Below are 15,121 nucleotides of genomic sequence, written 5' to 3'. Positions count from 1 at the left end.
CAAAGCACAGATTTGAATCATTAGCTAAGCCCTACAGGCAGGTCCCCAAATCTCTGCTGCACTAGAGACTGCTTTGAGTTGGGCTAGGAAAGGGCAAGGAGACTTTCTTTTCCAGTACTTTGCTACAGGAGCTTGTTGTGGTGTCTGCCTGCGTTGATGTAGGTGCTGGGTATGCATGGATGTATATATGTTTGGGGGGTAGTGGAATACCTATTAAAGATATAACGTGAGCTTGGTGGTCTCTCTCTGATTCTTAGCAACATATAATCTTTCCTGACTGATTACTCCTAGCCGTAGCAAAATGTATAAAGAGGCCCTTGAGATCCAGCAAAAAAAGGACCTGTGCTTAATTGACTGATTTGGCAACAAGCTATTCCCTTCTGGTCAACACAGCAATTTCTCCATGGTGTCACACTAGCCAACAATCTGTGTATTTCTGGGAGAGTGACATTATCCTATCCCACCTAGTTTTAGTATGCCTTGGTAGATGTTCTCATTTAATTATTTTACTTCTATTTTTTTTACAACCTTGATGGGTTGGCTGTAATTTTGCTGCAACCAATGAAATAATCACCGAACATGTTGTGCCTGTGATGGCTCACAAAGTTATATGATATGACCTCAATCGCTAATGAAAGGGCGAGCTTGTCTAGTGTGAGGATGAGGTAATTAGACCAGGACTTCTCTGGCCTTCTCTTTATTGAAAAGTAGGAGCTCTGAATAGGCCACTTATTAAAAAAGCAATTTCCCTTCCTTTGCCAAATCTACTCCAGCTCATTCAGCTATTCTTTCAGAGGGGGTTTGGGTGGAGAGTGTGCATTGGGGGGAGTTGTGTGTATGTGTCAAGGGGATTGGGGGGGGTGGTGGTGGTAAGTCAACTGTATTAAAGCTCAGTTGCCAGCAATGAAGTTTCTTGGTTATATTAAATGAAGCACAGGCAGCCTTGCTAAGGCTCTCCTCTCTACATCCTCCCCCTTCTTCCCCCCCCCCCCGCCCATGTACACACAAGTGCAGCCCTCTTTTGTAACCCATTAATGAAAAGTCAGAATATTAGAGCACTCAATTAGTTCCACTGGGCTTGAGTAAGTGATGTTTTAATTAAATTTGCCCAGTTTCTCAGCAAAGTATCATTAAACATGACTTTCCAACTCCTTCTCTGGAGCGTTGCTAAGTTTCTTAATCCCAGGAGTGCTGACCTCTTCCAGAGGTATGTCTGGTCAAGCATGTCTTACAGATCCAAGGGGCACTATTAAAGGGGGCTGCTATTACCCAAGGAAGAAAAAGTCATGTTCTCATTCCCCCTTTTCCCTTATCCTTCCAGGTGGAGGGACACAAGCAAAACTTTGCTTTCAGGACCCTGAAGTTAAGGTTGTTAAACCGCGGTCTCTTTGAGAACCAATGGAGTATGGTGGAAAACTATGGGAGGACAGAAATAGAGAACCAGAGAATTTCCACTGAAGAGTCGCTCTTTAGGCAATATCCCCCCTTTGAAACTTTTTCCCTTTATGGGGCTTTCTGAATTATTTTCACATAATATCAACCCATGCGTTTTGGTCTATGCGAACTATATGCACGCTTCTGAAGGAGTCTTCTTACACTTGTTGCTTTTAGGATTTAAGTCCAGACCTGTCCTGAAACTTTGTACCTGCATCTCTGAAACCACAGGGGATGCTCTGAAGAGATTAGCAGGAGGTGAACAGCCTTTTTCTCTACTGTTAGTTTGCTTGTTTTGGATGTCCACACAAGGAATGGCTCTTTCCCTTAGGCAGTGCTGGCAGGGATATTGAGGGCTGCTCATGCTTCCAGCTCTGGAGGCGGACTCTCCGTATCAGGTAGATGTTTGTCCAGCTATCATCTGTCTGAGGAACTTCACGAGGTATCACATAACATGTTATCAGAGCATAGCACCCTCTTTATTGCTGTATCTCCATTTTACAAATGGAAAATTGAGACCTAGAAAGATTAAGTGACTTGCTAAAGGTCACACACAAGTCTAGCAAAGCAGAGACTTGCACCCTAGACTCCTCTTGCAGAGACAGTGTATCCAAGCGCTGCCCATCCTGTCTCCTACCATTCCCGCTAGCAAACATGACTGCAGTCTCTAGAGCTTGTCGAACAGGCACAGAAAGTGCCAGTCTCCCTGTTTTTAGCACCTTCAAAAAGAGCGTAATCGCTCTTTTTCATAAGACAAATCCATGTTAACCTAATATAATTGGTGCATGGGGGGAAAAAAAAAGGTGACACTGCAGTCTGTATGTATGTGCACTCCTTAGGAGTGCATTTGTAGTATGAAATCTAGCATCATACTTTTACCGAGATACACATCAAACCCAGCAAATATCGGCCTCTGAGGCTAGCTCCTGACTTTGCATATAGAGGTCAACTGATAGGGTGACTGCTAGGATAAATTCCTCCAGGTTAGGACAGGCAGCAATGCACAAGCGTGCTCTCTGGAAATCCCCCCGACCCTACTTCTTTCTGTTTGAGATTGGCTCAGCCGAAGTCTAAGGCCTGGAAATCAAAACTCTAAAAAAGGTGTTCGGCATGTCCGATAATGAATTGGACTTAATTATTTAGTGCTTTTTCAGTATGTGAAGCTTATTAGAAATACTTAAGGGAAAATGCATTATGTTCAAAACTCCTGAGTTAAAGTAGGGTTATGTTATTCCGTGCTTAAGCGCTCATATTTTAACTTCTAGTTTTCACTAAAACGTTGTAAAAGAAGGAAGGGAAAAGGAAAGGAGAAGCTCTTCTGAAATATAAGTTTGAGAACAAGCTCAAAAGAAAGGCTTTAAAAAAAAAACCTAACAACCTGTGAAAGTCTCATACTTAAACCAATGGCAATGGCGAGCGTTAATGGCCCCTTGTTAAGGGACAAGTCTGGCCTTGTAGTGCTTTGGATACTTAAAGGAAATTGGGACTGTGGCTCTTGTCCAAACATTAATATTTGAGCTGAGAGAATAGCCAAGTGTATTTAAAGGAGTTTAAATGTGTATAGTTTTGATTTAAAAAGAAGCATCTCAAAGGCCTGCCTGAAGTAACACTAGGCGAGGGCATGCTTTTTCCTAGATGAGCTAACTCTTAAGAAGTTCATCTGCTCCCTGTTCTCCCCCCAAACCATGGCGAATGGTTTGAAGCTTTGGAGCCGCAGACCAGCCATGACGACAGCGAAACGATAACCGAGGAATTCCCACGGCTGCGTGGCCGCTTCAGACTGCTGCCGCCCAGACAAGAGTTGTCTGAGAACCACCGCCAGAGCCCCGTGACCCAGCTGGGAATGAATGGCAATCTGTCCGCAGTGTTTCAGCTAAAACACTGAGAAATTGTGTTGCAGCATGTCTGAGACTGATCATTGCAGGGGCACTTAGCCTGAGCTTCGTAGCAAACCATTGTTGTGAGGAAGGATTACATGTTGCATAGCAATGCTCTGCTATGATCCCTTTTCCCTATGGCTCGTATAAAGCCATTCGGGCAGGCGGTCCTGTAGTACTATCTAATTTCCTCTTAGCAGCCGGCACCAATAAAGATGGTTCAGTGTTACTGTGTCATAATTGTTTTCCTCATTGTGTTTTTGTCAGGATACGGTATTCTCAGGACAAGATCAATGGGGATTTTTGTTCATAAGTCAAAAGAACTAATTTGTTCATAGTTTTATTCTCCTCCCAAACTACTCTCCTCTGTATAAGAGGGCTAGACTAGTTAGGATGCTCAGGTGAGAGTGGGGAGGCAAAATTTCAATGTGTGATCCTATGCATCCCCCACTGGCTGGCTTTGTTTGACTTTAGCTTCGTCGTAAAGCTCTCTGTGGCAAATAACACAAGAAGGATTCAAAAGCACAGTTGTGTTATTGCTCCTTTCTGAGTTGCCGCACATCAACCGAGTCACGGTAGCTGCAACCGCACTGCTGGTGTTTAGGCCACAGCAGCAAACGTGCTGTGCTTCGGATTTAAGCTAATACATCTTCCTTCATGTCTGTAACAAGATAAAAATGTGCATGTGATCACTTCCCATGGCATAGGTGAAATATGCTTACTGGTAAGCAGTGATGCTGTGTATGTGCAAGAGATTGAAGTCCGTGTAGGATTCAGATGGATCAGGCTCTGAGCTGTGACGTGCCTCAAAAAGAAAACATGAGTTACCTATGGTGCTTGAAATGATACACTTGTGTTAAAGTCCTATCCTGCCCTGTACATGCTAGAGTTTTTTTGGCAATAAGGGCTAAGCTATTCTAGCCTGGAAGTCCTTCCAGCCTTGGAAGCATGACCTAGATGTTTACCCATTTGACCTGGGGCCTGGCCAGAAGAGGTTTCTGCAACGCTGCTCCAAACAACCTGCTGCGCTTTCACTGGGCTAACTCTTGCTGAGCTTTCTGAAGAAGATGGATAAAGAGTCTCTGACAGGACCTTGTAACAAGAGGAGGAAGGTCTTCATGGAGGGTGGGGAAAGCCAGGGAAACAGAAGGACTTTGAAAGGGTTTGTTTTGGCTCCTGGACGCTTAGGGGCCAGTAGGCAGCAGTTCTCCATCATGCATTTCGTTGAGCAGCTGCCTTGTGACAAAAGCCGCAAGGGAAGGCTGTTGGGGGGAGATGTTTGGGATTTTTGCTAGAGCTGCTGTGTAACGTCCTTGAATCTATCCCGGCCCTTCAAGGAGAAGGTTTATGGGGCAATTGGGATGCATCATACTCAGATAGAGGCCATGTGAAAATCCACATTCTTCATGTCATGAATAGGTGTGTTCATGAAAACTGGGACAATGGAAACTCTATGCCATAGCCCACCACTGTGTGATGTTTGAGCTCTTTTAGCCAGTGGTTAATGTGGAGGCAGAGGCAGGATAGGTTAAAAACAGATTGGGATTCATTAGGGGCTTTATTCATTGCCATTTAAGCCCAGACAAGGAGAGTGATATTTATTTACCTTAATATAGGCACCTAGTACCACTTGAGATGCCCTGGCAGTTTAGGACACAGTGTGTAGGAGAGACCTTTCTGCTCCTGGAGAGGCAACTAGTGGCATAGTGCGATATCTTACAGCGCGTAAAAGTAATGCTAGATGCTGATATTTAGAAAAGTGGATCCTGCCCTGAAGATGGGATTCAGCCCGCATGTTAAGATACGTAAACTTAGGTGCCTCCATGTGAGCAGGGTCTCTAAGCTCCTGTTAGCCTGTGCAAGCAGAGTTCAGCAAGTTGGTGGAGCCTGGAGAGCTGCTTAGCTGAGTGCGTGCAGGTGTCTGCTTCAATGTGAGCTGAATCTCTCCAGGTTCCCCTGACACTCTTGGTTCTGCTGAGTCAAATGGGAGTTTAGAGCTGTTTCTCAAATGTAGGCACTTACATTCAGATCTCTGATTCTGTGACCTCAACCCTGGCTGGAGGGTGTGATTCAGGTGCCTAAACCTACATGCTTGTTGCTGCTTGAAGGTCTCCTGCCACCTACAAACAGCTAATCTATAAGGACCTAGGTTTCCAACACTTCCACATGGGGCTGGTCCATGAGACACAGTATGTCTGGGATATGCTAGACCTGAGCTGCAGAGAGGTGGCTCCCAACAAGGAACAGCTATGAGTTCAGGTTCGCTTTCCCCATTTCATGGCTGTGCCTTGTTCAGCTGGCTCTAAATCCAGTCAAGCCTGTGCACCGGAGCATGTGTACCAGCTGAGTCCATTCTTGTTGGTTATTTGCTTTCCCATCTCCTGTACAATTGTTGTCTCTTCCGGGTGGAGCAGATGCAAATGGGTTGGGGGAGGTGGAAGGGTTGAGAAAAGCCTGAACTGATGAATGACTGCAGTGTGTTGCCCTTCTGTAAGTATCTCAACAATTTTGCCCAGTTTGCTGATGGTCCGGGCGTGAAATCAGGTATAGGAGCTTTATTTCACATAAACCTAGCTCTCGAACCAGCATAATGTCACTTTACATGAGGGAGAGTATGGACAAGTTTTTTCCTCCCCCCCCCCCCCCCGCACCCTTGGTGTTGAAATGTGTTCTATACGCTCTTGTCTAACATTGTGGGATTTCTTGCAGAGTTGGCTAGACGCTTTGGCATGCAAAGCGTGACAGCCCCTAACCAAGCCAGCCCAGCTGAATATTATAAGCAGTAACACATCTCTGTCTGTAACCCATCACTTGTTTGAATGCTACTGTGTATTATTGGTTTGCATTTGAAAAGGTCTTGGCTGTCACAGGAATGAAGTGTGACCATTGGCCGGGCTTTGCTGAAGGCTGTGTTATGCATAGTGTCTTTCTAAAAATGTCTCTGTAATGTCAGGTTTGGGCCAGACCCCAATTCCGAGTCCGTGACCTATTGCACATTTGCACATGGTGCTCAGCAGGACTCATGCCACCAAATAATGAACTGGATGGTCAGGAAATGGACTGGAGCCAGTCCTCTGCTGTCATGAAGCCATAACATAGGCAGATGCCATAATGGGCAGAGAGGGGGAGATTTTTTTCTGTTTTAGAAATTGTAGATGCCCACAGAAAGGGGTACTCTTTCCTGGTACCTTGACAGGAGGCAACTCTATAAAACAGACTCTGTTCTGACTTGCTATTTTAAGGGCTGGTTATAGCTTACCCGTTTAAAGTAAAAATGTAAACTATTGTGGGGGAAGGGGTGGAGGAAGAACTAGAACTATCTGTTTATAGTCTGTGGGCAAAACGCAGGTTATCTGTGACTGTCCAAACAACTTGTCTGCTCTCATGTTGCCCACGGAGGAGTCCCAGGAGGAATCCTATCTCTGGAGAAGGTCGGGGAGAACGTTCAGGTGCCTTTTATAAAGAGAAGGACATGCTTTTGTGTCGTGAAACGTCATTATTGCAGCCTTGTTTGAAAAGGACGGATCCTTTACTAGCAGCAGTCAGTTCATGAACGTGGGGTCCTTTTTGGCATATGGGGAGCTGGTACCATCTTTGTCTTTGAGATGAATAAGTGGTTCCACTTGCTGTGCTCTTCCTTCTGTATTTGCACTTTATCTTGCTGCCTGGTCAGGAGGGAGCTACCACCATGGAAGGGACACCAAGGTCTGGAAGCCTCCCTATATGGGAGCTTATGCTTTGGAAATAAATCAAACACACGTTTTCTTTCTGATATTGTAAACAAGCTACTTCGCTCCTTTGGGGATCAGTGATACAGGCTTTATTTCTAGTAACAGCACCCACTGCAAGAGTGTTTCAAATTTAAAATTGAAAAAGAATTATAAAAGGATTTTAAACTAAGCCTTGCTCTTGATAGTTTAGGAGAACAGACAAGCAGGGATAACGTTTAACATGAGTCCTGACTTGGAGGGGTCAGAATTCACTCCACTTTCCAAGGGTTTAAACATCTTCGCTTTGTTCCCTATCCTGAGTTTGAAGAGCTTGGTCATAAGCAGCCATCTTTTTTTGTGGAGCAGAGGAAGAGGAGAGGATCAAGCGAATATTTCTATCCTAGTTGAAAATATCCTGTAGAAGGTTCTGCAAATATAAAAGTTGTGCTAGAATGGGACTCGAACCTTGCAGCCTGTTCCTCTGTGGATGGTGGCTTATGTAGATAACGTTTTGATGCAGCAACCCCCTGAATGCCTATGTGATGCCGTTCCCCTTCCTCCTTTCCGCAGAAGCCCTGCCCAGCATTTATATAAGTGGCTCATCCACCTGCTGAGTCCTGCTCTCTGTAAACGTCTTGTGACCTTGCTTACTGTCATGCCTGGTCAAATCTTGCCTTTAGATAGGCAAGACCAGCTCACCTTGAGGTGCTGCTGAAGCATCAAGGCAGAAGTTGAGGTTCTTCATCCCAGCATGGAGCATCTCCTGTTTGCTCACGATGGGGTAGATGTTGGGACAGATCTACTTCAGCACAGTGGGTCTGTTTGCAGGGCCAGAACTGGGAATTTTAATTCCCCTTTATTTTTCTGCTGGGTGGCTGCCCCATATCCTGTCTCTGGGGGAAGACAGCAGACTGCTTCCCTTGGTCCTCCCCACACACCCACTAGCCCTTTTGTGGTCCCCAGGGGCCTCTGTCTGACAGGCTGCAAGGCCTGAATCCCAGTGGATGGATTTTCCTCACTGTAATACCAGCCTCGTTTTTGAGTTTTTTTACTTGAAACTGTCTGTGTGAGAAGCCAGATTCCCATCCAAGCTGCCTACAGCTGGTGCCACAAGCTGAGTAAATCCTGAGGGCTGCATTAAAGCACCTGGAATTACTGAAACCTTTCACACAGGGGTCTCTTTTCCATTTCTTCATGTCTTAATTTTTCAGAGAAAGGGAGGGCATAGAGGAGACTGAGACAGCTTTGGGTTTCAGAGTGCATGAAAATGTGCTTCATTAAACTTGCTTTTGGCCAGTCAGCAATGGCGCTCTTTGTTTTTAAGAGCATATGCGGGCTTCTTCATTACTCTCAGAAAAAAATTCGCAGCTCCTTTTGGACATGCTGCCACACTCCAGAGGAGGATCCTGAGCAAGGTTTTGGGTATGTGGAAGCTACCTGAATGCTTTTGGAGATGTTGATTTTGGTGGTGACGATTCAGGCGTGTGCTGTTGCTCTTGAGAAGTCTATACGTTTCAGCTACATAGAGGTTTCTCCTCTGTCACAAAGTGAACGGGATGGGATGCCTATGCCTAATCTCGATGCGTGGAAGCAGCACAGTTTAACCATATTTCCATTAAGCCCTGTACTGGTAATCGAGAGCTATGTGCATTAAGGTAGGCTCCTGTGTGTTGTGGTGTGGAAAGCGTTCCTGTGGTCCGCGTTCATGTTCTGAAGGATATATCACCACCGGTGTGTTTGTGTGTGTTGCAGTAGCACTCTCACTCTTCTCTCCATTAAAAAAGTGTTTCAGGACATAGCAGTTGCATTTTCATCACCTGTGTGGTGCATTAGGGGTCGGCAGAGTTTTAAATATGCCACCAACACACAGAGAACAGTTTGTAAAGCAGCAGAGCTGCTGGACCCTGGCTAACCCACCCAAGGAGATGAGTGAGTGTTTTGCAGGCTGCTGGTGGTATATGGGAAAAGGCATTAGGAAAAGGAAACTTAATTGTCCAAGAACTTTAGCTGTGTACCAGCTGGAGGTACAAACTGAAATCCTGTACCAAAAGATCGCATTTCACCTGCCCTGCTGAAGGCTTAAATGCCTCTTCCTCTCTAAGGTGGAAGTTTAAAGCGCACTAATACTGGTGATGTAGGTAAGTGAGGAAGGCCCGAATTCCTTCCACTTTTGTTATATCTTATCTCCTTGCTCTTATTAAAATAAGTATAGGTATTAAAATTTATATTATGTAGTCTCTTAGCTGTATCGCAGCTTCAAAACTCTAAGTAGATGAGTGTTGATGTTGCAGGCCAGTACCAGATAGCCTTTGAACGCTGTACTGGTATCAATAACTGGCCAAGTAATGCAATATTCTGGCAGGTAAGTGTCATATTTCTGGAAACTGAGGCCCTTCTAAAACAAACTCTTTCTCTAGTGCGTGCTTGCTGCCCTCTTCCAACAGATAGATTTATGTTCTCATCGACTCTGGGTTCCAGGAGTATCTTCTAGCAAATGGGGTTTTTGCTCTGTGCCTTAATTTCTTCTCCCACAACTGATTTTCTTTCGGGGCTGTGTGTGTTCTCAGGTCATCAAAGCTGGAGTGGAGACAACCTGTAAATGCCACGGTGTATCTGGATCCTGCACTGTCCGAACATGCTGGAGGCAGCTCTCTCCATTCCATGAAATAGGGAAGCAGCTGAAGCAGAAATACGAGACATCCCTCAAAGTGGGCAGCACTACCAATGAGGCCACGGGGGAAGGAGACATCTCCCCACCCAAGAAGTCCATCCCTGGTCACAGTGATCAAATCCCAAGGACTACGGATCTCGTCTACATTGACGATTCCCCGAGCTTCTGTCTGATGAGCAGATACTCGCCTGGGACTTCAGGAAGGAAATGTTACAAAGACAAGAACTGTGACAGCATCTGCTGCGGGCGAGGGCACAATACGCAGAGCCGGGTGGTCACCCGTCCATGCCAGTGCCAGGTTCGCTGGTGCTGCTATGTGGAATGCAAGCAATGCACCCAGAGAGAAGAGGTTTATACCTGCAAAGACTAACGCGTCTTCTGTCTGATGGCTACCCTCAGTGATGGGCGATTGCGATCTATGAGAACTGCGTATGGAGACAAACAGGGTTTGACTGACCTTCTGGGATCTGAAAGCTATGTTGAGACATAAGCACTTTGTAGGGTACAGGTGACCCAGCTGTGTTGCTGTTTTTTTGTTTTTGTTTTTCTGTAGACTGAATTGTAATGAGGTCCAACCATGTGGAAGTAAGTGCCTGTCACGCTGGGGTTAGACAACAGTTGACCTTCACCTTAGTCATCCATGCAGTTTGACGGATCATTTATCCATGTAACATCTTGATCGGTTCACCAATCCTCCATGGACTCCTTGGCTCATATATTCTCTTCGGGATAAACAACCGTGTGGCCTATACTACTTTATTACTGAAGCTTTCCTGACTGCCTGGAGAGCTGAGCAGATATGAAAGACCTTTCTGCTTTGAATGTGGTGGTAGAGGAAGCGGCCATTTTTTCCTTCTGAAACTGGAGATACGTGTGTGGGGTAAGCAGAATCAGCTCTGATTGTTCCTCTAGTGGAATTTCTGCACATCCGGCAAACAAGGCTCTGACAAAGAGACCCACTTGGAGGGTAAGCTTTTTAACGACAGCTCCGTATCCACGTGCTCTGATCACCGAATGTAGCCTGAAGAATGTTGGGTCCACCATGTTGCAGATAGAAATTTATCCAAGAACAAGATTGGGAAGACAGTACAAAACCAGACGTGCCTGTCCCCTTCAGTCTAATCACTTTTTTTTTTTTTAAACATTTTCTTCAAATGCAGTTTCTTTAGCACTATCACTGTCTTAATTTTTATTTTTTAAAGAAACCACTACTTTTGTTTTATTTTTCACTTTGTACATGATGTGTGTTTCTCTCTTCTTCCCACCTCTTGCTGATTGAATTCACCCTGTGGAGACTGCTTCGGAAATCCAAACTGGAACTTTTTTGTCTTATGTCAGCTGAATTTGGATGTGCGTTTCGGAGTAGGACAAGAGAAATTCCCATGCATCTTGGAACACAGTGCTGTCTTGCATTGCATAGCGGCCGTTTTGGACTGGATCAGACCTTTGGAGGAGTTGACTTTTACTAGGTCATCATTCCATTTACTCTAAACCATGGCAGTGGTACATGACACAAGCTGTATGTAAACCCTATGACCTTAAGATTTTTTTTAACCACTAGATTGAGAACTGTATTTTCAAAATACAACTGCTAAATGGTAACCCACTATTGGATTCTAGACAGCTAATCAACACCAAGACAAACTGTTGAGTGGCCAGAGAAGCCAGAAATTGACTGCAGTGGTAGATACCTCTGACGCTGTGAAATAGATGACAACCTTCAGCATTTCTTTTTTCCTTTGAAGAGGATAGTTAAAATCCATGACTTGATGCAGCAATATCCTTCAGTTATAAACATGCTTCTGGACTGGAAGCAACCGGTAAATGCCTCGGCAAAGCTTTCTAAGGAAACACTGGAGAGCAGAGGGCATTTTGGTTTATTTTTGGTAGCAATTTTTGATTGCCCAGTAGTAGCAATTTCAAATAGCTTTATAAAGCTTTGGTCTGATTTTCAAAAGAGGAAAGCTGACTGGATTTTTTTCAAGAAGTAGTAGAGTTTTCCAAGCAAAAAGAGCACAGTTTTCCAAGATGGACCATTATTTTTCAAGGTGTTGAGGTTTTTTTTGTTTTTTATTTTTATTTTCTTCTTTCCCCAAATAGTAGCCACTAATATTTAAGCTGTTCATGTGCATCTACTGGGAGGAGATTTTTTTTTTTTTTCTTTCTAACGAATAACTGCAGCCCAGTCTGGCTTGTTGGCATCAAATGTTGAGGTGGTGGGCTGGGGAGGGACAGGACGTTACCGTTAATAGCGCTATGATCCTGCAAAGCAAAACATACTGGCTCTTTTGTTTGGGTTTTTTTTTTTTGGTGTTTGTTTTTTTGCTGTACAATTTTGGAGATCGGGGTAGTGCTGCAGAAGGAGGAATCCACACGCACTGTTTGTTCCATGCACCACAGCAAGTGCACGGTGGAGCATTCGACGTAGAGCGTTTGCAGGAGGGTCTCGCGGCTTCCGTGGGATGCACCGTTTTGAAAGTCACACACGAGCAGTTTATCTAATGGTTTAAAAAAAAAAAAAAACTGAATAGAAACCTATTATTCAGTGTATGCATGCGTGTATAGATATACGCCCATGCAGACACGTAAATATATATATATAAATATTGAATGAACATTTATTTATTGTAAAGCCCTTCAGAAGGACCTTCTTATGGTTTCAATGTGGTATTATGTTAAATTCTCTTTCTCCCGCTGTCTCTCTCTCTCTCTCTCTCTCACACATATGTGCAAACTCACTGTTACATTTTTGTGTGTGTGTTAGAATAGCTCTTGCCCCTCTACAGTAAGGCTGGATCCAAACCTGCTCAAAACGTGAGGGTTTGGGGGTCTGAATTACTAGTTCTGGAGCCATTCTTTTTTTAAATATTTGCTCTTAATTAAAGAATGGGCCACAATTTATGTGCATTATTATTATTAATTATTATTATTATTGTTTATATTTAAACCGTGGGCCTCATTTTCCTTCTTTTCACTGGTGTCTCTGTCTCCGTTGACCTCGCTGGAGTAACTCCATATTGCACTGGTGTGAGAGGAGAATGAGTCCCTAGATGCAGAAGAGGGCCGTGTTGGCATTGATATCGTTATAGAAAATGCCTGCGACAGATGGGATAGGATAGATAGCTTGGTGTGTTTGGCCGTAGGGGGAGAGAGAGATGGGTGGGCAAATAAGGCAGACTGTCAGAAGTAGAAATAAGAGGCAAAGAGTGAATGAACTACTGAGTGAAAGAGCTCTTCTGTGTATTATAATTCACGCACTGAAGCCTGGATGCTTTCTGTAAGTATTTAAAAAAAAAAAAAAACTCAAAAAAAAACAAAAAACAAAAATTGTATTTATGTTAATGTGGATATATTACTTGCCTGTTATATATTTGTAAATAGCAAGGTTTATTCTCCTGTGGTTAAAAAAAAATTATAAATAACTAAATAGTAGCGAGGCACATGTGTTAAATGTATAGGCAGTGTATAAAATATACTAACACTCTGAAATCAGGAGAACTTGTCTTCTTGGCCTTTTGACCTAGGGTGGTAAAACATATGTGGGTTATTCTTCTTCTCCCCTGCCCCCCAATCTTTTTTGTGTGTGTTTTGGGGGAGGTTGTGCTAAATTCCAGGGTTTTCTGATGTTTGCCTTATCTTTGAGGAAAAAATGGGGGGAAAGCCTCATTGTGGAAAAATCCAATGGAGTTTGAATAGGATGAAACAAGTAACAGCTGGTAGAAATGTTGTTAGACCCAGTCAAAACTCAAATGCTTGAGCAGGGTTTTCTGCTGGGGAGGGTTGTGTGTTGGGGTTGAATTAAACTGTGGGACTGAGCAGGAGCTTCTGCTTGTGGTCCTCCATGTGCAAGTTTAGAAAATCCTAGGTAAGAAGGCCTTGAAGTCCTCTGCAAAAAATTGAGTAATGTCCTGTACAATCATTTTGGTTCCAGCTGTATGAAATTGGATTTTTCCAGGGAGGCCAATTCTACTGTCACCATCCTATGATCTCCCGTGCAATCCAATGGAGTCGCTCATTCTTATAAAACTACTACAAGAGTGGATTTGGCCCTGAATTTTTCATGATGTCATTTCATAATGAAAGTGCAAAGCAACTTTTTCCCTTTTTCTTCTCCCCTATAGAAACAAAATTTTTGCAGCAGATATAACTGGAGAAGGATGGATGGGTGTAGGGGAGGTCTCTGATTTCTGATCCCCTTTCACCTTTTTTTCCCCCCAAAAATGTCAAAGCGTGGGTTCTCCTAAGCTGATCCAGCAAGACTTGCAAGATCAGTATTGGGTTGGGGGGGGTGCAACCATTATTTATATAACTTTTTTATTAATTTTTGTAAAAGAGAAGTTAGCTGATGGAAGAATATTTTTATTGAATAGTGCATTTAGTTATGTCAGAAATATAAAAAAAAGTATATATAATATTTTTGTAAACAAGGCAAACTGAAAATGTTTGCTGTTTTATATTAGAATTTTCTATTAAAAGAAATAAAAACCCACACAAATAATTGTTGCACCCATCATCTGTTTTTTAACAAGCTTCTATTCTGTGTGACTGACTCATATATAATGGATGTAGAGACGTGCAAAACAAGTCCTAAGCATTACATTCTCATTGTCTTCCAGCTCTTGAAAGACTTCAGTTGGTGAAACAAGCAGTGTTTAGTCCATAGGGCTTTTTCTGATTGCTAACACTAAAAATTTATTACAAAGAGTGACAGAATCAGTAACTTGTAATTGAAATACAAAATCCTACCCGGAAACCTCAAGCTTACTCCTCTTAATTTTGCTTCCTGGTCTTGGGATGACTCTGGAGGCAGGAAAACCCAAAACGATTTTCAAAAACTAGATTTTTGCCCTTGATCTCCGTTGGGGTGGGAAGAGTGGCTCTTGTGAAGGATGTTGGAGAAGAAGAAGAAAAAAAATCTGAATGCATGGGAAGTTGAAATGAAGAGAACCGAATTCCAGGCTTGATCTAGCACAAGCTATTTTTATCGACTTGAATGGGGTAGTGTAAAGTTGTGGCACTGGAACTTGGTCCGCTGGAGTTCGAGCAGCCTCTCACTCCCCTTTGGAAGTACAGGATGAGTTGTGGGCCATCTCTTTTCAGGAGAGCTTTTGGGGTTGCTGATTTGTAGGCCTGGATAAGGGTTAAACAATTTCTGGGGAATTGTCATGGTCAGCCAGCCTTTATTTGTCTACCTTCCTTTGGCCCAGCCCTTGAATTTCTTTGTTAGTTGTTTTTCAGCTGCCCTGTTTTGGCTGGTGTATGAGGAGAGATTGGGTTGGGCTGGTTGCAGTAGGTTTGAATGAGAATCAAAATGAAGGGACAAATTCCTCATGCTTGCTTTTATGGAATAGATGGTGTAATTAAGGTAATTTTCTTGTGAATTATAATGCCTATGAAAAAATCCTCAGCTGATGTTGCAGTAAAGTTAG

General features: G+C 43.6%; 1 protein-coding gene across 1 annotated transcript in view; it reads left to right on the top strand.

Annotated features, from left to right (window-relative positions):
• WNT9A (Wnt family member 9A) overlaps nt 1–13,093 on the top strand; it is a 57,924-nt gene extending 44,831 nt beyond the window's left edge. The window contains exon 4 of the mRNA XM_068934074.1: nt 9,589–13,093. Coding sequence (XP_068790175.1) covers nt 9,589–10,062 — 474 coding nt within the window. The 3' untranslated portion in view covers nt 10,063–13,093. The remainder of the gene's footprint in view (nt 1–9,588) is intronic.
• The last annotated feature ends 2,028 nt before the right edge of the window (nt 13,094–15,121 follow it).

The sequence above is a fragment of the Struthio camelus genome, chromosome 2, assembly GCF_040807025.1.
Source record: "Struthio camelus isolate bStrCam1 chromosome 2, bStrCam1.hap1, whole genome shotgun sequence".
Lineage (NCBI taxonomy): Eukaryota > Metazoa > Chordata > Aves > Struthioniformes > Struthionidae > Struthio > Struthio camelus.
The sequence above is the reverse complement of the archived record's forward strand: the minus strand, read 5'-3'. Positions and strand labels throughout refer to the sequence as shown.